We start from the raw sequence: 25,197 nt of genomic DNA on the forward strand, positions 1-25,197 counted from the left end.
TAGCCTAATATGATCGTGACTTGGCTGTATAGGATACAAGTGCAAATGAATCATTGAATGGTGTTGCATTGTGTGCAAAAAAGCACAGCCTTGTAGAACTATTTCTGACACACAATCTGGGGTGAGATTGTATTATTGAAATGTTGGACTATGTAATGCCATGCAGAGAGACGCAACTTTATGTAATCGTTTACATAATATTATCAGCCCACATCCGTGGTTATAGCTAGTGGGAAGGAGGTGCAATATCTAAAATGCACTTTCACTTTACCTCAAGGGTCAGACCAGTGGTGGTGTTTGCCATGATTGTGTTTAGTTGATTAGCATCTGTAGCATTCACTCTTCCATGACAGGAAGTCATGCACGGACTATAAACAATGATAACAAGTTGACTGAGCGGTTGTAGGAGGGAAAGAAAGGGGGGGGGGGGGGGGGGCAGGTGCTCATCAATGTGTTTTTCCTCTATTTCTTATCGGACATTATTCTGTCTACCCATGCCTCTTCGGCCATTAAGCCCTGTTTCTTGTGAACATGCATCAAATCAGAAATATTGAATAAAGCTTTATTGTAACCAACTTGTAGACGGTGCAATGAAATGCGTAGTAGTAGTAGTAGTAGTAGTAGTGTGTGTGTGTGTGTGTGTGTGTGTGTGCGTGTTTGTGTGAGAGAGAGACACACAGTCACTGGCCTGCCCATCGTGCTTAGAAGAAACCACAATTGTTTTCATCATTCAACTACCTCCTTCATGCTGGTTTCCTAACAGATTGATCTTCTCCCTCCCTACCTCAGGTCTCTCTTCCTAGTACCACCCACCCAGATGTCGAGGCCAGAGACCAGCCTGCCCCCCGTGTGGTAGAGGTGCCAGGGAGGAGGCGGAGGGGGCAACGCAGTGCCAACCAGCCAGCCAGCTCTCCTCGTCCCATGACCGTTGCTCCGCCAGCCCTGAGCTGAGCTAGGCCAGTGACTGGGCTGTGGTGAGGTGGGCAGCGGCCCCCGTCTCTTTTTCCTGGATCCTCCCAAGCGCCAGGCGCCAAACGGTGCCCGTGCCGCCGCCGCCGCCGCCATGGACCACCAGCGGGACAAGGAAGGGGGGGAGCGGCCGGCCAGGAGCAGCAAGGTGGCGCAGGGGGGGGGGCGCAGCGGACACTCCTCGCGGCCCTCCAGCTCCTCCGCCTCCTCAGGGGTGCTCATGGTGGGGCCGAACTTCCGCGTAGGCAAGAAGATCGGCTGCGGTAATTTCGGAGAACTGAAGCTCGGTAAGACCGCGTGCGTGTGGTACCGGCGATCATAATAATGATACGTTTTGTCTCCAAGCACCCTTCAGGGCGGCCGCCGCCAAGTATAGTGGGGTTTAGCGTGGGCGACGAGTTCTCTTTGTGCGTCACATGCTCGGCGCTCGCTCGTTTAAAAACGTCCTCTTTTTGATTACATTTGGCCGATCACTGATTGCACGACGCACACACACAGGCCAATCATGCAGGCTTTCCAGCAAGCGTTACGTGGGCTACCCCAGTAGCCAATGCTGTAGGACTAGATTTTAATTAGCCCTGGCTTTCATTCGGCCACTGATTAATTCACTGTTTTGGGCTGCCAAATCCATGCTGCACCAATAATCAATAGTTTTCTAGCATTGAGTAGTACAAAATGGCCATCGGCGCACAGTGTGCTGGCTGAAAAGTCCTACGCTCTGGGAGGCCATGGCTCTCTTTCTCTACCCACAACCCCCCTCTCTCTACACACTCACAGACTCTCTCCTTCTCCCCGCGTCTCACCACAGCCCTCTCTCGAGGCCGGGCTAAAGCACCCCCCGGGCAAAGCTGAGCTCACACTCTTTTTCCACTGCTTTGTCTCTGCTGTGTGGGGGGTAAACACTACTGTATTGTTATGGTCGAATAAGTCCTGAAGTCACGTCTCTCTCTTGATTTGTTTCAGGGAAAAATCTCTACACCAACGAGTACGTAGCTATTAAACTGGTAAGTACACATTGTTGCGGCTCCTCCTTGTCTACTCCCATGCAAAATGAACAAAAAATGAACAAAAAAAGGATACTCTATCTACTCTATCAGATACATTGCAGTAAGACGTCATTAGACAAACATTATGCTGAAGTGGTCCGTGCAACCCGTGTTCACTTACGACAGCCATTGATACTGTCACTGCCACCTTTTCAGCTTTCATCTCTTGCGACGTCCTCGAGCTCTTCAAACCAAGGCTGCAGATATTAGTTACTCAAGTGCTGCCTGGTGTAGGCCTGCATGCGTAGGTCTGGCATTCATCAATAATTGAGCAAAAATGTAGCGAAGCATGCGACTGACTCCTTCCCTTTACACTTCAGATGACACAGCCGACCTCAAACATCACACAGCGTTTGAAACACAAGACTGTTTTTGAAACGTTAGCCGTCAACACGGCGAACCCTGACGTCGTTACCCCTGGTAGACACGGTTTAGGAGAGTAGAGAGGGTGTGAGTTTAGGCGTTTGATGAAATGTCAGCATGGCTCTGTATGCTGTATGAGAGTTGCTCTAAATGTAGTAGGTTACCTATTGGAACACAAAGAAGGACTGTAAAGAAGGATTTTAACAGTCTGATTACTGTCCTTTGCGGTGATGCTTTTAACACCAAAATCCTGGTGGGGTTGGTGAAAAAAAAAAACTCTCAGAAAAGAAAATAACATTGTAGGGCTTTGAAGGAGGCGACAATTTTAAATTATGAATTTGTGACAGCGGCTGGTGAAAGGTGGACCAAAGCCCTAGGCTTTCCAGGAACGTGCTCCAACTGAAAAATGCACTCAAAATAAATAAATAAAAACAGTGCTGAAAATACTATCGGTTCGTTATACTATTCGGTGTCTGTGTGTATGGTGTGTTTGTATGGTGTGTGTGTGTGTGTGTGTGTGTGTGTGTGTGGTGATGTGGTGTGTGTGTGTGTTGCTAAGCAGGACTGTTCAGGAACTGAAGGTAAATAGTACGGCATGGAAATGCCAGCCTAGGTGTGCCTCTCCAAGCCGTGGTACTGGAAATGAGTCATACCGTTATAATAGGTCTCCAGACAGCTATAAATTATTACAGCACTAACAAAATATGAAGCTTAGTCTCAAAACAAGCTGTGAAATTAAGTAAACAATTTCAACCCAAATGATACACAGCATTTTCATTAAAGCCACAATCATTTCCCCAGTCATTTCAAATACTGTATAGACCAACCCCTGCACTTTGATAAATATGACTTCTAAAGAGCATAATATGGTCATTACAATTGTCTCAACTTTCCATAACCAAAACACCAAATTCACTCATGTTAATGTATTAAATAATCAGACTGAAATGTAGCAGAATATACTTTTCTTCTTTATCCATCTAAGATGGATACTCGTACACTCAATACACTTTGATACTGTTTTAAATATATATATTTTTATTGTTTTAACTCGCTCACCTCACTTTTCTGCCCTAACATGATAAACAAACCGTCGCAATTCAGCTGTTTGCACAGCGATATTACTGCAACTATGCATGTTAAACAGGCAAAAACACGCCTCTCAGCCAATCGCAATCCAACTGGTGTATAAAGATTTGTTTCCGAAACTGAACTGTTAAGTATGTCTGTACAATAATAATAATATCTTAGATTTATATAGCGCCTTTCTCAAACCCAAGGACGCTTAAGTGTTGTCATGTGTACAGTGTTGTCATGTGTACAGTGTTGTCATGCTTCTGTTGGCCAACTTGTGTGTTTTCTATTGTTCATTTATCTCTGTTGTTCCTCCTGTCATGCAGGAACCAGTCAAGTCAAGGGCCCCACAGTTGCATTTGGAGTACCGGTTCTACAAAACATTAGGAAGTACAGGTAAGGTCACACACTGGGGCCGTTCAACACATACCCCCTGCTGTCCTCTGTTTCTGCTCCACAATGACTTGACTGTTTTTGGTTAGATCGACCAAAAGATTGTTCTATTTCCACAATAAGGAATCACCTACTTGGGGGCAGCTTGGTTTTAACTTTTATCTGGTCTTGGGGTCTTGATTGACCTGTGCATGTTTAGACTCATATCCTCATTTCCATCCGGTAGTTGGACCATGAGAAAGGATAACGCATTATTGAGCTATGACACACAGCCCCCCTCCCCGCCCCCCCAGTCTACCCAACACCTCCAGCTTCCTTCCCGCAGCCCTGACATGACGTGTGCCTTGTCCATCTGCCTGGTTAACTGTTGGAAGTGCTGTCTTGATTGTCTGTGTGATGATGATGCATCAAATAAAGAGATCGAGATATGGGATTGAGCAATAAGGCCCATGCAGGACACCTAGCATGTTGTTAGGCCCGATTGAACCCTTCTTCGTCGACCGACCAATCATAACGCTCTGTCGATTCAATCCGTTCTAGAACAGAACATAGAGCACCAACGGATGATGACAGCCATGTTTGTCCAGCGCTCACATCTTGTTCTCTGCTTGGTTAGTCTCCCAACATCAGACGTGTTGCCTCCCACCAGTGACACACACTCTCCCGGGCTGGCCTTCTGCTCAACAATTGGCTTCTGTGTCCTAAAGACTGAATGTGTGGGATGTGCATAGCGCAGGGAATCGGGCTGCCATTATTCCTCTCATTCCCTCCGTCCTGATTCCTCCATTTCGTGGTTGAACCCCACTTGTGGTTTGTTGGGAGAGAGTCTGTCTATCTGTGGTAGATCCTCCCTGAACCTGTTTTGTAAATGTCGAATTTGAGTCGAGAGACAGACAACAAGGAATGCTGAAAGACTTCCAGTTATTGTTGTATCAACATGTCTCAGGCTTTCGTTTACGACTGAGGGTGTGAGATATGAAGGGAAAAGGGCATCACCCACCACGATAGCTACTCTAGCAACCGTGGTACCCATTCATTGTGAATTCAACTCCAACTCTGCATGGAAGACGTTGTCTGAGGCTGCTGAACCCACCTAGCAGTGACACACAGTCAGCTTTCCAATGTGTTACCAGGGGCAACACCTACTGTCACAGATGAATGACACACCACTTCCTGTATGAAAATACAACAACAAAAGAAGCAAATAGAGGGATCAAACTCCACAAGGGAATCTCAGAGAACACAAAGGATCGTGGGTGGGGTTGGGTTGACGCAGCCAACGGTCACTTCTTCTGCGTGGTGATTGGTCACTCATCTTCCTCTACAGGGAGCAAATATCATCTGCTGCTAGAGCCAGAGAGAGTTTGTCTTCTTGACTCGTTTTCCAAATAGGAGGATGACCTACTTGTTGGCATTTTTGGGGGGTTGGAACAGTGAATGTTGTCTAGCTTTCACTCAGGTTTCACACAGGTCCCCCCCCCCCCCCCCCCCTAATAACCCCCTTATCCCCACCCCGACATCCAGGAAGCTAACAAAGGGAGCAAGGGGGGGAGGTGTGGGGGAGGTGCTCATCAAATGCCTTTCCCTGACCTCCTGTCCCTGGAGAGTTCCTCGACTTCTTCCTTCTGACGTCATTCCGAGACATTATTCACAGTCTACCGACGGCCGCGTCTTCAGCCATGACTCCATTTCCCTCAACAACCCCCCTGGTTACAACAGCCACTGTCAGGAATCCTGTCGGGCCTAATGACCATTATAGAAAACAAGATTAAGGGACACACACTCCTTTTTTCTCCCAGGGTATCAGAGGAAATGGGTGGAAACCCATTGCCGAGAAACACAATAGGAATGAACAGATCTTTTAATAGCCTCCTGCCCTAAAATGCTCCTATTAAAATACAGGGTGAAAACTGTCGTTGGTGTTTTTGTTAGGAAAACTGTAAAACCTTGACTGGACTCTGTTAGTAACGGAGCCGTGTTGTTGTCTGAATCAAATAAGCGGGATGTGGGAAACTATGAAGGAGAGCGGTGCACAAGCCGACATCCATGGCAACGGAAGAGGTGCCGTCTCATCACAAGATTATCAAGACGTGATGCCAGTTTTCATTACAGAAATACTTTTTGTTTTTTTAATATGAACTTCCATTCTCCTTGAACATAATATTATCAGAATATCTTCCATTTCATGCGCCTAGGTTGAACTCTGAGGCAGGCTACGACTGTAGACTCTACGTTCTTTACCTTTTGCCGAGGTCAGGTTTTCTGAACGCGTTCACTCGCCTTTACCAGGCTCTGTTGCACCTGTGTGTGTGTGTGTGTGTGTGTGTGTGTATATATGTATGTGTGTATATATATATATGTATGTATGTGTCTGTGTGTCTGTGTGTGTGTCTGTCTGTGTCTGTGTGTCTGTGTCTGTGTGTGTGTGTGTGTGTGTCTGTGTCTGTGTGTCTGTGTCTGTGTGTGTGTGTGTGTCTGTGTGTGTGTTGTAAGTCAGACAAAAGAGCAGCACACTGGTTTCTCCTGGCAGGCAGGCTTGCAGAGGTAAGGGGTGGGAAAGGCCAAACGTGCGGAAACTCATTAATTATTTAGAGAGTTGGGACTGCCTCCCTAAGCACTAACCTGCCTCCTCCCCTCCCCGCTCCAGATGGGGTAAAGTGACCCCGTTCCTGCTCTGAGCTCTGTTGCTCTGTGCTCTCTTCTGCCTCGCGGTCGTCGACACGGCAGCCAGGCTGCTCGAGAGACGTGTCAGGGGCTAAAGCCTTGAGCAGCACGACGACGGCACGGACATGTCGGGACCAGTGATCCGACTAAAGGCCCTGGCAGCCGTGCCCGGCCAAGCCCTGTAACGCAACACCGTCTCTCTGATATCACCAGAGTCTCTCTGAGTCTCTCCCTGTAGGCAGCAGCTCACCGGCCAGGAGGCACTCAGCCTAAACAGCAGAAGTCTTAACGGGGGCGGCTGTGGCGCAGGAGGTAGAGCTGCCGTCTGATGATCGCAAGGTCGGAAGATCGGCGGTTCGAGCCCCAGCTGGCCACATGTCGAAGTGTCCTTAGGCAAGACACTGAACCCCAAATTGCTCCCAGTGAGCAGGCAGGCGCCTTGCATGGTAGCTTGCCGGCATTGGTGTGTGAATGTCTGTGTGAATGAGAGGCCGTTGTAAAGCGCTTTGGATAAAGGCGCTATATAAGTCAGTCCATTTACCATTTTAATCACGAGTGTGACTCGGGCAGGAAGGTCTGGAGAGAGAAGGAGAGAAGGAGAGATGGAGAGATGGAGGGGTCGTCACTGCTCCTCCTTGACCTGTATTGTCATAGTAACGGCCAGGATTATTATAAAATTTTTTACTAACCAGGGAAAACTCCCGTCCCTCGTTTTAGGTTATGACTAGGGAAGAGGTTTTTTTCCCGGTTGGGGGTGGTTTTTCCATGTAATCAGAAGAAACTCCTGGCCCGAGCCACCCTTATCAATCACCCCCCCCACCCCCCCAGTGTTCAAGGTCAAATGTAGTGAGCCGTGCCTTGGAGCACAAAAGTCCACTACACTGTTACTAACAGATTGAAGCAGTAAGGCATTGTGAGGGAGCCAGCCAACTATGAAGGCCCTCCACAACCGTTTCAACATGCACACGCTTGCTTCTACCATTTTCTTCAAGAGCCCCACACAACCATTAGGCCTGTCTAGCTCCAGACAGCCCAGATGTTGGGCTCTTGAGGGATAACCATCATGATTAATGAAGCTACGTTCTATAATTGAGATGAATGCAAGAATGTTGTATAGTGGGAAACTTCTGTTGTCCTTGATGAAATACAGCTGCAGTGTGTGGGGGGTGTGTGTGTGTGGTGTGTGAGCCACACAAACCACAATTCTCTCCCTGTGAGGTCTTGGTGGTGTGGGAAGGTGCACTTCCAAGGTTGCACATACCAAAGGTGTCCCCCAAGTAGAAGAAGGGGGGGAGGAGACACAGACTTTGGTTGCGGTTGTCTGGAGGGAAGAGATGGAGAGTTCAACAAAACTTGCATCCGATTTCAGATGGTACTACTTGAGTATGAATGAGGTCTCTTTCTTTCCAGAAAACAACCGTATTCAATGTTTTCATCTTCTGAAGACTTTCAGCATGACTGCATCTTTAGCAGCCTGCCTTCCACCGCCGCTGCCAGAGTAGAGATGAAAGCTGAGAAAAGGAGGAGTCCGTCCGTCCCCCACTGATGTGTTTATAGAGAGAGAACCCTGGTCAAGAGCTAGCCTATATTACGTCTGTTGCCAGCTGGTTCCCATAGACTGGTATAGATTAGTGAATAACAGCTCCCACTGGGGCGCTTAGGTGGCGTAGCGGGTTAAGCGTTGACCATGTAACCGCAGGGTTCCCGGTTCGATTCCGGCCGCGGACATGCCCTGCTTGTCATCCCTTCTCTCTCTCTCTCTCACCCATCCTTCCTGTCGTAAACTATACTGTCTCTATCAATAAAAAGAAAAAGAATACGAGTGGAACTGCCCCACTCGGGGGGGGGGGAACAAGAAAAAAAAACAGCTCCCACTGCGCTGCATGAACTTTCAAACATGAACTTCCAAACATGAACTTCCAAACATGCTAGCTACTTGGGTTCTATTGACTTTTGGCCATTTGGTTTGGGTTAAACATGCTAACAATTAGCTGTTTTATTACAGTCCCCAGAAGTGTTGATTTGAAGGTCGTCCTTATGTGACTTTGTAACGAGGGGGGAATCCCTTTAACTTATATTATATTTACCCCCCCCCTCCTCCTAGACAGTGAAGTCCTTATCCCCCCCTGTGTGTTATACAGACAAGCAGTGCTCAGCAAGTTTCAGTAAACTCAGTAATTCCCCCAGGATATCAGGGAAATCCCTCTGGGCATGTCTGGGCTTGTTTCCTGAAAGAACAGAACAGGGCTTCCTTGTTACAGGCGTAACTTATTGCATTGTAGCGTGATGAGGCAGGGTCAGGGTCACGTAGTAATGACTTACCAGTTACCACATGGCCCGCAGTAAGAACAATACCTGGTCCAGTAACAGTTCACCTCCTCAAGAATACCAGAGATCATGGAGGCCCCTTCAGAATTATGAGCCCAGCGGCTGCAGCTTTATGAGAGAAGGAGAGAGGATCTGATGTGCATGATAGCTTGAAAGTGGGCACTAATGGTCGTATTAGGCCCTCTCTCTCCAGCCACTCCACCCCCATAAAGGTAAATAGAAGTTTTATTACTGCCGGCCCCGGGGGAGGCTGGTGGAGGTAGACATAGACGTCGGGGAGGAACAGGCTCGCTGCAACGCACGGAACGGAGTAAGGAACAGTATCGGACGTGTGCCTTCGGTACCGTTCCTGACTCCGTTCCGTGAGTTACGATGAGACCGTCCTCCGACGTCTACCTCCACCAGCCTCCCCTGGTCTCAGCCCCATGGCAGCCCAGTCATGTGACCAGCATTGATGGAGCCTGCCTCTGCTGCAGCCACTTTGATCTCCTCTTCTCTAGTGAGGCTCTGCAGAAAACATTCATTCTATATTCCTCTGGCTTGACCAACCAGATTATTTTGGGGCGGCTGTGGCGCAGGAGGTAGAGCCGGCGTCTAATGATCGCAAGGTTGGCAGATCGGCGGTTCGAGCCCCGGCTGGCCACATGTCAAAGTGTCCTTGGGCAAGACACTGAAACCCAAAATGCTCCCAGTGAGCGGGGTCGGCGCCTTGCATGGTAGCTTGCCGCCATTGGTGTGTGAATGTGTGTGTGAATGAGAGGCCGTTGTAAAGCGCTTTGGATAAAGGCGCTATATAAGTCCAGTCCATTTACCATCTCCTCTTCTCTAGTGAGGCTTTGCAGAAAACATTCATTCTATTCCTCTGGCTTGACCAACTAGATTCTGAGAAGGAGAACTTCTTTTTTTTGTAGGCACTTAAGTATGCATTCATCCAGATGTTATACTGGTGGTGTGACCTGTATAATCAAGTTCACCAGGATCTACCCTGTGGTGTTTATGTTCTGTTTGACAGCTGATGATCAGTCAGCATGCAGCTGGTTTCAATTGGCTGGCGCAGTTGGTTCAGTTAGTTCATCATACGTTGTCTACCCTACATTGTTTGTCTGCCTGCCCTTTCACAGCGAAAAGGACCCCTGCTAGCATCCCCTGTTAGCACCCCTGTTAGCACCCCTGCTAGCATCCCCTGCTAGCATCCCCTGTTAGCACCCCCTGTTAGCACCCCCTGTTAGCATCCCCAGTTAGCATCCCCTGTTAGCACCCCCTGTTAGCACCCCTGTTAGCATCCCCTGTTAGCACCCCTGCTAGCACCCCCTGCTAGCACCCCCTGTTAGCACCCCCTGTTAGCATCCCCTGTTAGCACTCCCTGATAGCACCCCCTGTCAGCACCCCTGCTAGCACCTCCTGCAAGCATCCCCTGTTAGCATCCCCTGTTAGCATCCCCTGTTAGCATCCCCTGTTAGCACCCCCTGTTAGCATCCCTGTTAGCATCCCCTGTTATCTGCCTGCTTGTTCACAGCTCATCCCCACGGTGCCACTTTGTTTGTCCGCCCCCACGCCCACTCCTTCCTGTGCCACGCTGGTCAGCGTTTCAGCAGCACGGTGTCAATAAGCCGCTAGGTTTTAACTTTATTATTCCATTAACGCTCTCTCTCTCTCTCCCTCTCTCTCTCTCTCTCTCTCTCCATCCCTCTCTCTCTCTCTCTCTCTCTCTCTCCATCCCTCTCTCCCACCCCTACCCTCAGCGGAGGGCCTGCCCCAGGTGTTTTACTTCGGGCCGTGTGGGAAGTACAACGCCATGGTCCTGGAGCTGCTGGGACCCAGTCTAGAAGACCTGTTCGACCTCTGTGACCGGACCTTCTCACTAAAGACGGTCTTGATGATCGCCATACAGCTGGTGAGTTCACCTCCCCGCACCCCACACACCCAGCTTACCCTTCAATGATATACATGTTACGGTACATGTGGGAATACGGTACATGTGGGGAAAACTAGGGTTAGGGTTAGGTGCTACGTCGACATGGTACATGCTGGCATGTCTAACCCTAACCCTAACCGTAGCACCCTAGCACCTAACCCTAATTTTCCCACATGTACCGATTTCCCACATGTACCGTAACATATATATTCAATACACATTCATGAACGCCCCCTGAAATCTCCCTTAAAGTATTGAATTAAGATGCAATTGACATGAAAACGTGCCGCGTAACTTGTTTGATCTTCAGACTATTTAGCTTATTGAGTCCTGCTAGACATTTTTGACGGGGCGGCTGTGGCGCAGGAGGTAGAGCCAGCGTCTAATGATCGCAAGGTCGGCAGATCAGGCGGTTCGATCCCTGGTTGGCCACATGTCATCCTTGGGCAAGTCACGTAACCCCAAATTGCTCCCAATGAGCAGGCCGGCGCCTTGCATGGCAACTTGCTGCCATTGGTGTGTGAATGTATGTGTGACCACTGGGTGAATGAGAGGCCATTGTAAAGCGCTTTGGAATAAGGCACTATATAAGTCAGTCCATTTACCATTTGATCAGCGGGTGTGAATGTATGCGTGTTCCTCACTCTCCCGTACTGTCTCCCCCCCGCCCCCCCTGCTCAGATCTCCCGGATGGAGTACGTCCACTCTAAAAACCTCATCTACAGAGATGTGAAGCCGGAGAACTTCCTCATCGGTCGGCAAGGGAACAAGAAGGAGCAGATCATCCACATCATCGACTTTGGCCTGGCCAAAGAGTACATCGACCCCGAGACCAAAAAACACATCCCATACCGGGAGCACAAGAGCCTAACGGGGACTGCCCGATACATGTCCATTAACACACACCTGGGGAAAGGTAAGACCGGCTTGCCACTGTGTTTATTTATTTATTTATTTCGTTTTTTTTTTTTTTACAGTTTACTTTTTCTACTGTGTTAGTCACCTCTCTCCACCGGCACAGGCACTGATTTATTTGAGTTACGTGAGGTGTTTTTTACTTTCGCATGAATCATACCTGCTCTGACTTGACAAAGGTGTTTGTTGGTTCCGTATTTCTTTATCGAGAGCTTCTTGCTCAATTCTGGCGGCACGAACAATTCTCTTACCCCATTTAAACCAGTGGTTATGAATACGAATGAAAGCGAGGTTATGAATACGAATGAAGCGAGGTTATGAATACGAATGAAGCGAGGTTATGAATACAAATGATCACTTGGCCAGAGTTTATGAGTGGGTAGGGCCTCAGGGCGATAGTGGTAAGAGCGTGAGTCAGCCAGGGGAGGCTGGTGGAGGTAGAAATCGGAGGACGGGCTCATTGTCATGCATGCGGTGAAATAAGGAACGGGATCAAACACGTTTGTTTGATCTGGTTCCATTCCGATGCATCGCAATGAGCCCGTCCTCCGATTTCTACCTCCGCCAGCCTCTGTTGGAGCCAGCCTGTGAGAAAAGGAGAGATGATTAATGCAAGATTAGTTTTAATTACGTTAAGTACGTTTTCTCATGGCTCAGTGCATTTTCTTCATTTGAAGTTATCCTGACTCCCCTCTCTCTATCTCTCTCCCTCCCTCTGTTCACAGAGCAAAGTCGGCGGGATGACCTGGAAGCCTTAGGTCACATGTTCATGTATTTCCTCCGTGGGAGTCTACCCTGGCAGGGACTCAAGGTAGCTCTCTCTACATCAGTGGGCCCTCAGGAAAGGCCAGCAGTGTTGTTCACGTAGCACAATGTCAAACGTTTCTTTCAACACCGTTTGCATCTTTCGCAGGCCGACACACTGAAAGAACGATACCAGAAGATTGGAGACACAAAACGAAACACTCCGATCGAAGTTCTCTGTGAGAGCTTCCCAGGTTAGTTAACAGTTGGGTCTGGGTAACTCTTTCTTCACATTGTGAACCTCAAAACTTAAAAGAAAGAACGTTTTACGGTTTGCCCCTGGCTTCTGAGCCACGTATAGTACGTGGAGAGACTGAATTTCGGATCTTCACTCGGACTCGGACGAAGATTGTTTGTTATGCAGTTACACGAATAAAGCTTTCAAATACCCTTTCTTCTACTGTTACAGAGGAGATGGCCACCTATCTACGCTACGTAAGGAGGTTGGATTTCTTCGAAAAGCCCGATTACGAATACCTTCGGACGCTGTTCACGGAGCTGTTTGAGCGCAAAGGCTACACCTTCGATTACACCTACGACTGGGTGGGCCGGCAGATAGTAAGTAATCCGACTCACTCCTATGTGGGAAACCTTCATTGGCACTTAGGGGGGGATGGAACACATTTGAGTGGAATTGATTTGAATTGACGCGGAGTACTCTTCAAGCAGTGAGTACTCTTGTGTTTTAAGTGCACGAGACAACACGGCTTTGCTCAGCGGTGGGTTGTTTTTCTCTCTCTCTCTCTCTCTCTCTCTCTCGTCCTCCACAGCCCACACCGGTGGGGTCGGTCCACATAGACTCTGCGGCGTCTGCCGTCACGAGAGAGAGCCACCCGCACAGAGACCGGCCCTCCCAGCACCAGCCCATGAGGAATCAGGTAACCGTAACCCTCCGACCTCTCAAAAAAAGTTCCTAACCACTAAGGTCTACTAGAGACGCCCTGGTTCCACCACTGACCGTGGAGGTCAAGCTAGGTAGGGAAGGGTTGCCCAAACATGGTACGTTTCAGTACCGGCTCAGGAACTATAGCTGTTGTGAGTCTGTCCCCAGTACCTCTGATATCCCACTGCCTCCGCCTTCACCGAAAGAGCTTGCTTGACGCGCAGAATGGCAAAGCTGCATGCGGACATAGGAGTCGTCCGGCATCTAAAGGAGCAAGTGACTATGATGTCATCTGACTATGATGTCATCTGAAGAAGACACGTTGTTAACATCTCCAGTGTCACAGTCTCACTGTCATAGTTTCATGTAATACTGTGTAGACTAGGATCGATACGCGTTCCTTTATTTGCCACTGCACACAGGCTTTGCACACCTCAGAAATGAGAAATGCTTTGCCTAGCAATTCTAAGAGGATTATATATAGTTTTTGCATATGCCTTTTTTTATTTATTATTATAATCTTTTTTTTACTGTAACACTTTAGTAATAGCACTTATTCGGCACCCGTTTGTAGCTTATAAGTGTTGTCGTAAGTAGCTAAAGTGTTACTACCACCACCATCTTTTCCCCTCCTCCTTCTAGTGTCTCAAACAACCTACAGAGGTCATGTGTTCGTTGTTTAGACTCTGTTCGTTCGTTGTAATCATTTTGCAGAGTGTTTCATCATTAAGCTCTCTGGGCCAAATCACGACTTGAGGAGGGGACGTCTGATTCAAAGCCTCGCTCTAGTCTGATCTCAATGGGACATTTACCCCCCCCCCCCGAAGGTCGAGTCTGACGTGCCCGCCTCAAGTTAGCGTCTGGTCTCCCAGTCACTGATCAAGTGACTCTTTGGCTTTGCCTCGGCACTATTATTCACTCTTATTTTTCTGTTTCCTTTTCCTTTTTCTCATGCCCGCTTTGCATGACACCTGGTCTTGCGTACCTCTCCACCTACCCACCCACACACACAAACCCCCCCCTCCCTCCCTTCCTCCCTCCCCCATCCTCTCCCACTCCATCCACCCCCTTACCCCCTTTCCTCCACCTCCACCACCACCCCCCCCCCACGAGCAGACGGCAGCCTCCGACCGGAGAGGAGCGTGGGAGGCACAGCCGCGGCCCCAGACTAACTCCTCCTACCTGGCCTCCCACCTGGCGGCGGACAGGCACGGGGGCTCAGTGCAGGTACTCCACCACTCCACTCTGATCCCCTCCCCACCCTGTCCCCACCCCCACCCCCCCCCCCCCCTTCTCCCTCTTCACCTCCCGACACGGAGCACTCGTTTCCACCCGGAGCCACGAACGTGCATGTCAACGGCATACCACTCCTGAATGACTGAGTGACTGAGTGACTGAATGAATGAGTGACTGACTGAGTGAGTGACTGACTGAGTGAATGACTGACTGACTGACTGACTGACTGACTGACTGACTGACTGACTGTGTGAGTGAGTGCGTGCTCTCTCATACGTCTCTGGTCCTCCCCACCCGGTGGCCCCTTGATCTCCTTCCCCTCTCTGTGTTTTTGGAACATCATTCTGCATATATACTGGATGTATGACGTGGTTTACAACAGCTGACCTTGCACTTCTGACATGATGACGCTTTGACGTTTGCGAGGAGATAAAAGGCGGCTGGTCGCATGGCGGGTGGACTTGGCTTAGCGGTGCATGCTTTTTTGGCGGAGAAGCGCAAGGAAAAAGGTCGAGAGTCAGCCAGCGTAGGGCTCTGTTCCTTCCCGTACCATACGAGCGTCACAGGGAAGCCGTCATGCTCCCCTATGGCACAAACAGTTCAGTGGCTCCAGGTGAAAAGTATGTAGTCGTTAGGCTAAACGGTAGCTGGAGCTCTGTGGTGATGTGTCCAGGGTTGGTTTGTCTTGAATGAATACCTCTCTCCTGTGCCACAGGTGGTCAGCTCAACCAACGGGGAACTGAACGCGGACGACCCTCTGGCGGCCCACTCGAACGCCCCAATCACGGCCCAGGCTGAGGTGGAGGTGGTGGACGAGGCCAAGTAAGTATTGAACTCGTCTCTCTCTCTATACTGTATCTACTTACTGTATCTCTCTATCTCTCTGTACTGTATCTACTTACTGTATCTCTCTATCTCTCTAATGTCTAATATCTAATATCTCTCTCTAGCTCTCTATAATGTATCTCTAGTATCTATATACTGTATCTCTCTATCTCTCTAATGTCTAATATCTAATATCTCTCTCTAGCTCTCTATAATGTATCTCTATCTATATACTCTATCTCTCTAATGTATCTACTGTATCTCTATCTATATGCTGTATCTCTCTATCTCTCTATACTGTATCTACTGTATCTCTCTATCTCTCTCTACTTACTGTATCTCTATCTCTCTCTAGCTCTCTATCTACTGTATCTACTTACTTACTGTATCTCTCTAGCTCTCTATCTCTCTTTCTCTCTCATTTCTTCCTTCCTGGTTTTGTTGCGCGCCCCCCACCCTCATCTCCCTGCACTGTCCCCCTCGTACTTCTGCTGCTTCCTGGCTGTGTGCTGTCTGAGCCTGGCTGCTACCCTACCTGTCCCTGTTCCACTCCCTGGGCCAATGAGGTTTAGAGACTGCTACTGTGTCCCAGCGGACAGCTCATTTCTCTACCAGTTGAAATTCAACAGCAAACGATATACGTTTAGTGATGTAGCCTACAAAGTTCTGAATAAGGCCTATCGATATTACTACACTATATGCAGTGTTTCCCCTACAATCAGGTTTATAGATGGACATACACATTTTTTTCAGGTGAGAGAGTAAGGTCAAAATGACATTATCTGACAGCGTCGTCCACCCACTATTCAATTAGAATGATTTTATAAATTGATATGGATCTCTTATTAAATTAGATATACTCTGGTTGTTATGTTTGCCTTTTGGTTGACAGCAAAAGAGGGAGAGAGGAGGAGAGAGAGGGAGAGAAGGAGACAGAGCAGGATGGTGTTGACACACATCTCAGAGAACGATTCAGGAACCAGGTGAGAAAGTGGACCGCTAGTCAAGAAGACCACATAAGTAGCCTTGAGAACCGATGGTTCTGGAGCCTGACGGCCCATAGGAGCAGGAGCCTATCTCCTGTTTCCCTAGTGTGAGGCGGATGGATGTACAAATACACCCCTGGACATGACGCTGGTATGTCGCAGGGTCTTACCCCCAATCCAACCCTTAATGCTGAGTTATCTTCACCGAGGTGGGGGGGGGGTGGTTCCATAGCACAGTCCAAGGCAGCAAACCTAGGGGAAACACCGATATGTGTATGAATACAGTATCTCTATGGATACGACCTACCAACCGACCGTAAAGCCCAATAAGCAGTTGTTTTCTCTCTCTGATAATATCGGCCTCTGTAAACACCTCCCCCCCCCGCTTTCCTCTCTCATATCTGAGCTGCGTCGGTTCATTCACTCTTTTCCGTGCGTCTTTATTCCCAGCGGCGTAGACCGAATTGTTTTATGTCCCGTCTCCCGTCTTTATGTCCCTCCCATTCACATTTTTCGTTTGATATGATGATTGGCATGTTCCCCTCCCCACCGGCCCTTTGATGTCATGGCGACAGCCCCTGTCTTTGATGCCAACACGCTGCGGTGAAGACACAGAAGAAGAAGACACTGTTCCATTAGCGGGAACAAGGCGCGACAAGAAGAATGCAACAGCGGGGTTTCCATAGCGATGTAGCACCAAATCTATTTTTTGCTCCCCCCCTCCCCTCTCTCTCTCTCTCTCTCTCTCTCCATCTTTTCTCTGTCGTTCATTCTCTGATTTAGTCTTTTTCTACATTGAAAACCTCAGAGAGGTGTTGGATGAGGTACAGAGGATGAGGTACAGAGGATGAGGTCTTGTTTGAGGTGCGGTGGTGGTAGAGCGATGTCCTGGTGCGGTGGACTAAACAGGAGAGTTGAACTAGCCTTGTTCATTTGTCCCGTGTGTTCCGATGGAAGTGTGTGTGTGTGTGTGTGTTGCTCTGTTCTCAACCGAACTCCCAAGGACTGAAATCTCCCTTTAGGCTCTGTATGAGGCCCGTTGACCTTTTGACCCCTGGACCTCCATCTTGTCCACCTGTGTTGTCTCGTTTTAGTGTGTGTGCGTGTCTGTGTCTGTGTCTGTGTCTGTGTCTGTGTCTGTGTGTGTGTGTGTCTGTGTCTGTGTCTGTGTCGTGTGTGTGTGTGTGTGTGTGTGTGTGTGTGTGTGTGTGTGTGTGTGCACAGCATGAAGTCACCCATCGTCTTCGCCTTGCCTTGTATTAATCTCTCTGTCTTTTCTCTCTCTGCACTCTTCTCTTCTCTGTAGCTGCGTGAAAATGCTCAACCTGTGGTGAGTCCCTCTCTCCTAGTCCACATCATACCCATGGGACAGGGAGGGGACCAGCCTCACTAGTGCACCTAACTAGTACACACTGTGAAAGGGGACCCTAACTAGTACTAGTACACATCACGCCTACGTGGTCAGGGCCGTGGACCGAACCTAGACTAGAGTAGGCTCTGATGGAGTTCACAAGTGTGCGTCACTACAGTAGTACACACAAGGAGCCTAGCTAGTACACATCATACCCATGAGACAAGACAGTTGACCACTACAGTTTCACTACTACTACTGTGTTGGGGAAAGGACCCTAATTAGTACGTCTACACACAAGTTCTTTTGAACAAGCCCAACTGTTTGAGGACAAAGTCAATTTTAACGGACTTGACGGAGTGTAACAGGAGATCACTCCTGAGGTTGGTCGTACCCTCAGAACACGGCCTCTTTTCTCACTAATGCTAATGCTAATACTAGTCTAGTGTAGAAGATCTAGTGTAGAGGATCTCGTGTAGAGGATCTCGTGTAGAGGATCTAGTGTAGAGGATCTAGTGTAGAAGATCTAGTGTAGAAGATCTAGTGTGGAAGATGTCGTCCTTTGTGTTAGTCTGTGGTCTTGCTCTCGTCTCTGCATGTGTCAGAGAATATCTAGTGTAGAAGATCTAGTGTAGAGGATCTAGTGTAGAAGATCTAGTGTAGGAGATGTCGTCCTGTGTGTTAGTCTGTGGTCGTGCTCTCGTCTCTGCATGTGTCAGAGGTCTGGTCTTCCACTCAGACTGTGTCCTGTGCTCTGTGTCGTCACTTCTCACTCTGTCATCACAAGACTGACTGTACTTCAAACACACGCCCTCTCTCTCTATAAGCAGGGATGTCCGAAAACCTTTACAGCTGACACACCCCCCCCCCTGCCCCCCCCCCCCCCCCCCTTCCTCCCTATAAAGCAAAACTCTTAACTTTCTCCACATCGCTTTACTGTGCATAGCAATCAGGGTTTGGGGTCAATAAAACAAACTCGGACAAACAAACAACGCTCGCTCAAATTCTTCACTGACAGTGACTGACTGACCGACCGTGACTGAATGACATTCAATGACTTACAATGGCGGGAGTTAAAATTTCTGATTTACAAGTAAGTAATAGACATGTTTTTTTTAAAGATGACAAGAATATTTAGTCTAGAAGCTTTTCACCATCAGATATTAGCAGAGTTGTTTGTCAGAGTTTTCTGCCTGTAGTGACTTTTGCTGTGATATGATTGGACACTTTCTATTTTGGGGTGTGGTTTCGCGATATGTCTATTTGAATGTGAACAACAGAAAACAATGGCTACATTTCACTTGACCCCAACCTTGATAGTGATGTTAATAATAAACTAGATCCTAACATAGCCATAATGTTACTATTTCTGAAGACATCCATGTGGCTATACCGACAAAGCTGTGCTAATTCTTTTTAACATTGATAATCTACTCCCTGGAATATCACGATGGAGGAAACCAACGTGTGTGTCCATCCACTCCTCTGTGTTGTTGCTCACCCTTGATGCCGGTACCTGTGCAGTTGTGCAAAAAATGGCGGTCATCATCATTGCCTTTACTAACACACTATCAGATGCAGCGCCAGCATCCCCCACCCCCCCACCCTGTCCTCTGATGCTATTCGGTTGTTAAGTCCTGACGTGTTTTCCGGGTCCAACGTTGGCTGAGGCGCTCTCTTCTAAAAACGATTGAACTGTCATTCTACCGCTTTAGTACACTGGTACTCTGGTGCGGGGAATTTTTTTATTTGGCCCCGGAAATTGCTAAACGTCACGCGTGACGTCAGACTTAACAACTGAATTGGCTCTCCAATGCTAGGAGTGAGTGTCGGCCTAACCTCTCTCTTGTCTCTCTCAGGTGCTGTTGCTTCTTCAAGCGAAAACGGAAGAAGAACACCCCTCGTCACAAATGATCCCCCCTCCCCGCGCGCGCGCGCGTCCCATAGCGTCCCTGTCTGGCCCAGCTGATTGTGATTCCACTAATCAATAAAGTCCCATTCAGACCAAACAAGACGACCACTGAAAGATCTGAAATGAATCGTTCTCTTGGGGTGGGGAGGGGCCTATTGTAATGGGAGATGAGATGTGCTCAAGATGCGAGCGCTGTCTCTCTCGTTGGGAAACTTCTTTTTTTTTCCTTTTTTTTTTCTCGATGCTTGGGAATATTTGGCAGGCTCCGTTGGCAGGATTGGGATCTTCCGTTTTTTGGGGATTTAGCAGAGAAAGACGGGAATATCGAAGAGGCACTTGGGCAGCATTTGCACTTCTTTGTTTGCTGTCCTACTTTTTTGTCATCTCCTTTTTTTCTCCTAGTACTCCTCAGCAGGAGTGGAGAGAAGCCTCTTTTTGCGACCACTTCAACCCCCCCCCGCCCCCCTTCCCCTCCCCCCCCCCCAACACCCATACACAGACTCTCTCTCTCTCTCTCTCTTTCTCTGGAACTTATGCTCATGTCCATACATTGGGTGTGGTTGGTCTTTTTTTTTTCTCTCCCAGACACATTTTCTTTCAAACGTTTTGTTTGTTCCTGAAGTGCGACTGAATGTAGACCTCGAAACACAAAGAAGAAGAAGGATTAGAACCTGTCTGCCTGTCCACTCCCACACGCTTGTGTGAAAGCATCTCAGTGGACGGTATGTGATGTCCCGCAGAGATGGCTGGGCAACAACACCGCTCTGCTCTCCGACCTCTCTCTGTTCACTCCCTTCACAGAGGCCCACCTCCTCATGAAGGGCTCCGACACAGCACTGTTAACCTGGCAGGACGGAAAAGAACGGCAAAATGGAGTCCTCTGCAATGTCTTGTGTGTTCTCTGGATGGATTCTATCCCAGCTGCTTGTTTTAAAGCACCCTCTAGCCCCTCCCCTCTCCTCCCTTCCCTTCCCCTCCCCTCCCCACCCCTCGCTTCACCACACTACAAACCTCCCGTCTCCCCATGCTGTCCTGCTCCCAGTGGCTTTGTCTAAAAAACTTGACACTTGTCGGTTGGCTGAAGAATGAAAAAAAAAAAAAAGGTTATTTATGTCCTCTTTCTCTCTCTCACACACACACACACACACACACACACACACACACAAACTGAATGTATAGGCTGAAAGGTAATGACTATAGAGGTATTTGGTTAATCTGTCAAGTGTTTGGAAAGGGAATCTTGACGAGTTGTATGTACAGCGACGGTCGGCGGTTGGCATTCAAAAAAACCAGATTCATTGTAAATAACGGACCAATGCTAAGGGGCAACAGCAGTGTTTATACCACATAAACGCTCTGATTTCTGTGTGAACGTGTCCACACGGTTGCAACCAACCAACCGACTTTCTTCAGTTAGCCACGGGGTTTTGACCGGTAGAGAACAGGATGTAGACAGTCTGGAGTGCTGTCTTAATCCTTCTAGATCTCTCTCCGACACAGTCGACTGCTACTGTCCAACGCCTTAACCAAACCACCCAGCAGAGACAGTGAGGAGACAGACAGCAGGACGGGAGTCCAGGTTTTACTGTGACCCATAACGGTTTTCCAGGTTATTCAGCCCTTTCTTTCAAGTCTTTTGAAACACGGATTCCCCCAATTTCCCCTACTGAAGAAGCAGGTCCAGATATTCTGGCAAAACGACTCTGTTTTAGTGGAGATTCTGTCAAAGAGACTCAACTGTCAACGGAGGGGACCTAAAAGAATGATGCCAAATGGAATGTCGAGTCAGTATTCTAGGATGTTCGCCGGATTCTAGGAATATACTCTTGAAGGAGGTGAACTCTGCAGTTCCTGCCTTGCCCCCTCGGTCCCCGTGTGAGTGTGCTACTCTCTCTCGCCCTCTGTTGGAAGCTTTACCTGGGAGAGACCACCTCTGCTGACGGGACCTGACCCTAAATGACAGTCCGACAGTCTGACAACAACAACAACAACCCTGGGGTCAATCAAAGAGTGGTTCAATGTACCTGGTCAAATATGTGTGTACTGTAATTTTTTTAATTTAATATTATTGTTTTTGTTCCTTCCTTTGGTGGGGCTGGGTGAGTGGGGGGAGTGTCATGGAGGATTGCCTTGAACGAATGCAATATTGAGGATATGTCACTGCGCCGTCTACCCTCTTTGATGCCTTTTCACAGCATTGATTCCATAGGAGGGTCACTTTGTTTTTATGTCTTTTTTTTTTTAATTGTATTTCTTTTTCGATCATATATATATAGCTAATGTGAATTTCAAATGTGAGCAACTTTATTTTCCATTCCAAATGGCCATGGGTTCTGGGAACATGAGGGGGCTCGGGGTGGGGGGGGGGGGGGGGCTAGAGACTTTGACTGCACTACATTTGTGGACCCACTGTTAGCCTAGGAGGACCTTGCCTTCCCATACTGTAACTGATGTGCTCACTTCCTCTCATTCACTGTAGCGGCCTCGTGTGCTATAGGCCTATCTTGCCGGTTTATGAAATCAACACTCATCAACCCAACTAATAGGCTAATTCTCCAACCCGTGTTGCCATGACGACACAGAGCGCGCACACACACACACACACACACCCACACACACACGTTAATGTTGACTGTGTCACCTCCTGGCGGGGTGCTGGACATGGAGTGTCGTTGAGCAGGTTTGGTCGTCTTAGATGGAGGCCCAAAGCTAGAGAAGACGTCAGCCTGTTCTGACAGACCCGTATGAGCAAAAGTGCTTGTACCATATGCGCATAATTATATTATATTATATAGCCTTTGTTTTATGTTCTCCCCCCCCCCCCCCCCCCCCTCCATTGTGACTTGAGTCAGTCCCTGGTTGGGTCTAAGTTATTGTGTTAAGAGTACTTGAATATAAAAAAAAATCTATGGGATGTTTTTTCTGTTCGCTTTCTGTTTCTAATAGCATGGTGTATTGTAGGGTGTTTTTTCCAGAGATGGCTTTTCAGAGGGGAATTGGGCGAAAAGGCACTGTTTGGAATGGCAGGTTTATTATTCATCGCTCTGTGACGCCTCCACCTCCGTGCCTCTTTGACATGGGGTTGGTGAGGCTGTCTAGTTTGGCTCTGTCGGGCGTCTGTCTGTCTGTCTACTCACTGGTGAGGAGGACAGGTCAAACCTATAGGGTTGGATCGCCACAGTCGACACTCACTCCTCGGTCAGCGGGTCGAGAGCGATTGCTTGCATCCATCTGGTGCTTTCAGCTCAATTAATTTAGGGGTAGTTAAAGTTAAAGTTAAAATGCACACTCCAGGAAGAAGGGTAGAGAATTAGAGAATCGGACCGTGGCCTTAGTCTTGCGGGTTTGGCATGAATCATGAAGGGGGGCGGTATGGTATCTTCAGGCGAGGTACCTGTTAGGGAGACTGGCGCCACCTGCTGCCCAGTTGCACTGCTACACTCCAGTTTCCGTTGGAAGTAGAAGGTGTAGTTGGATATAACGCTAGATATCCAGAGAATGGCCTTTAATGCTCCCTTGAATTCCTAATGCCGTTATCCTGATGACTACTAGCCTTCACCCTCACCAGTGCCAGGACAATGTGAAATGGAATTCTGATTTATTACCCCCAACCACCTCCATCATCTTTTTATTTTTTCTGCAATGTTTAAAGTTCTGGGAAAAGGCGGAAGGTTGAAGTTGATTGAAATACCGTACTGTGTTCTGTCCTTGAGGTGGAAGAGGGTCGAATCAGTTGAAAATGGTTTTTGCCATTTCCATCAGTAAATCATTTGTGTTCCCCATTGCCAGCTTTCATTCCTCAATGCTGTTCCGTTTCAGTTCTACCAAGCTGACGGTTCTTTTTGGAGTAGAATGATGATGTGACTTGTATGACTCCTGTTTCCAACTTGATTTCCTAATTCCTACTTTTAAACAGTGGCCTATGCTGGTGTTATATCACTGTTTGGATTATATTTTTGCAATTTTGGTTATGGATCAACAAACTAAATAGACATGAATATTACAGATTGATATGTACAGTCTAGTTTCCTTGAGACTTGCTTCTCCACAGCTTGTCTGGACTGAGGAGAATCTGCATAGTGTGTATCTGCATGGCTTTTCTGGAGAAGATGGTAGCCAATTTAATGGCGTCAGGCTTCCTATAGTGGACTATGGACATGAGGCTAACTACTTGTACAACGGTGTCCTCTATAGCCATATTAGAGCTGTACAATGGCCTCTGGGGCCTCTGTATATATAACAAACAAAAAAAGCATCACAGTTTTTGGTTTGATATTATATCATCACCAGAGCACACTCCGATTTCAGATCCTGTGTCATTCCTTATACAGTACTGCTACACTTTGCCTCTCAATCAGAACTCATTGCTTTTGACTTGACTTTTTCGTCTCTTGTGGCATTTTCACATTTTCTTTCCTGCATGTGTCAAAGTGGCGTGTTAAAATCCTGAAAGCGGAGGAGAGAGAGTGTTGAATAGGAAGAGATGAAAGTGGGTCTTTTGGGTTCTCTGGCACTTTTCTTTCCCTGCCGTTGTACTGTAGAGTTGTCTGGGATTTGACTGTACATTTAATCTGGGGGGATGAAGTTAGGTGTGACACATGACTGCAATATTGTGATGATTTATTATTTTAAACTGTAAATTGTACAGAGGTTCAACATTTTAGGTTTTGTTTTGTCAGTTGGATTCTGTATAAAAGGACATACTCCTTGAAATGTCTTTCAAACTGTGGAAAGCATAATTGTACAGTACCACAAGAGTTTATTCCCCCTTCCCCTCTTGCTCTGGCTATTGTTTCAACAAGGCTATGAATAAGAAACAAACTGTATTATGAATATTATTGTGTTGAAATATGAATGTTACTTCAAATGTATTTCAAAGGGTATACCTAGTAAAGGGCTTCAAGAATGAAGTGTTTTTTTGTTTTCTTTCTTCTTCTTTTTTATTTCTTTTTTTTTATTATGATTTTATTTTTTTAAGTTGCAGAAAGATAAAGGTCCTGGCTCTTTTTATCTGAAATGCCTATTTTTCCTTCTTAGGGATTCATGTGAAATGTGTCACATGTAAACCTTACAAATTCACTTTTTATTCCCTCCACACCTAAAGGGAAATTCCAGTTTGCACCCTTTTTTATGTAAAATAAAAATCTCTCTTAATCTTTCGTGTGAGTATGTGGTTTTTTCTTTTGAGTTTTTTGCATAATAAAACCACATTACACTTCAGTGAGACACATCACCATTCATGATAACCAGAATCCTACTATGAATAAATGAAATTAAACTGTCACTGATGACAGATGGGATGAGTACAGCACCAGTAAATGTCACTTGAACCATCTGTGTGCCCACTCTTTCAGAAGGCTACAGTGCTTTAGAGAATGTGCACGTTCATTTTCTGTCATAGCTTTATTACATCAATTATAGACACACTATTCATTAACATGGCTACAGTTTCTGTAGCCTAGTCTATAGTCTAACATGACATGAGTCAACAGCTGCATCTGAGCTGATAAGTGAATGTTATTACATTCCTGCT

General features: G+C 47.5%; 1 protein-coding gene across 2 annotated transcripts; it reads left to right on the forward strand.

Moving 5' to 3' along the window:
* Window positions 1-1,063: 1,063 nt before the first annotated feature.
* Window positions 1,064-19,666, forward strand: LOC308158894 (casein kinase I; the record flags this gene model as incomplete). Of its 2 annotated transcripts, none has more annotated exons than XM_080532606.1 (11): window positions 1,064-1,256; window positions 1,933-1,973; window positions 3,779-3,848; window positions 10,580-10,731; window positions 11,434-11,668; window positions 12,393-12,478; window positions 12,581-12,665; window positions 12,881-13,029; window positions 13,242-13,349; window positions 15,306-15,412; window positions 19,612-19,666. In XM_080532606.1, 11 exons carry the CDS (start codon window positions 1,064-1,066, stop codon window positions 19,664-19,666), a joined length of 1,281 nt encoding a protein of 426 aa, XP_080388732.1. The 2 variants fall into 2 exon arrangements, with proteins under 2 accessions (XP_080388732.1, XP_080388731.1); XM_080532605.1 differs by lacking the exon at window positions 19,612-19,666 and adding an exon at window positions 14,471-14,581 and having other exon boundaries at window positions 15,306-15,416.
* Window positions 19,667-25,197: the final 5,531 nt, after the last annotated feature.

The sequence above is a fragment of the Nansenia antarctica genome, assembly GCF_963989245.1.
Source record: "Nansenia antarctica genome assembly, chromosome: 5".
Taxonomy (NCBI): Eukaryota; Metazoa; Chordata; class Actinopteri; order Argentiniformes; family Microstomatidae; genus Nansenia; species Nansenia antarctica.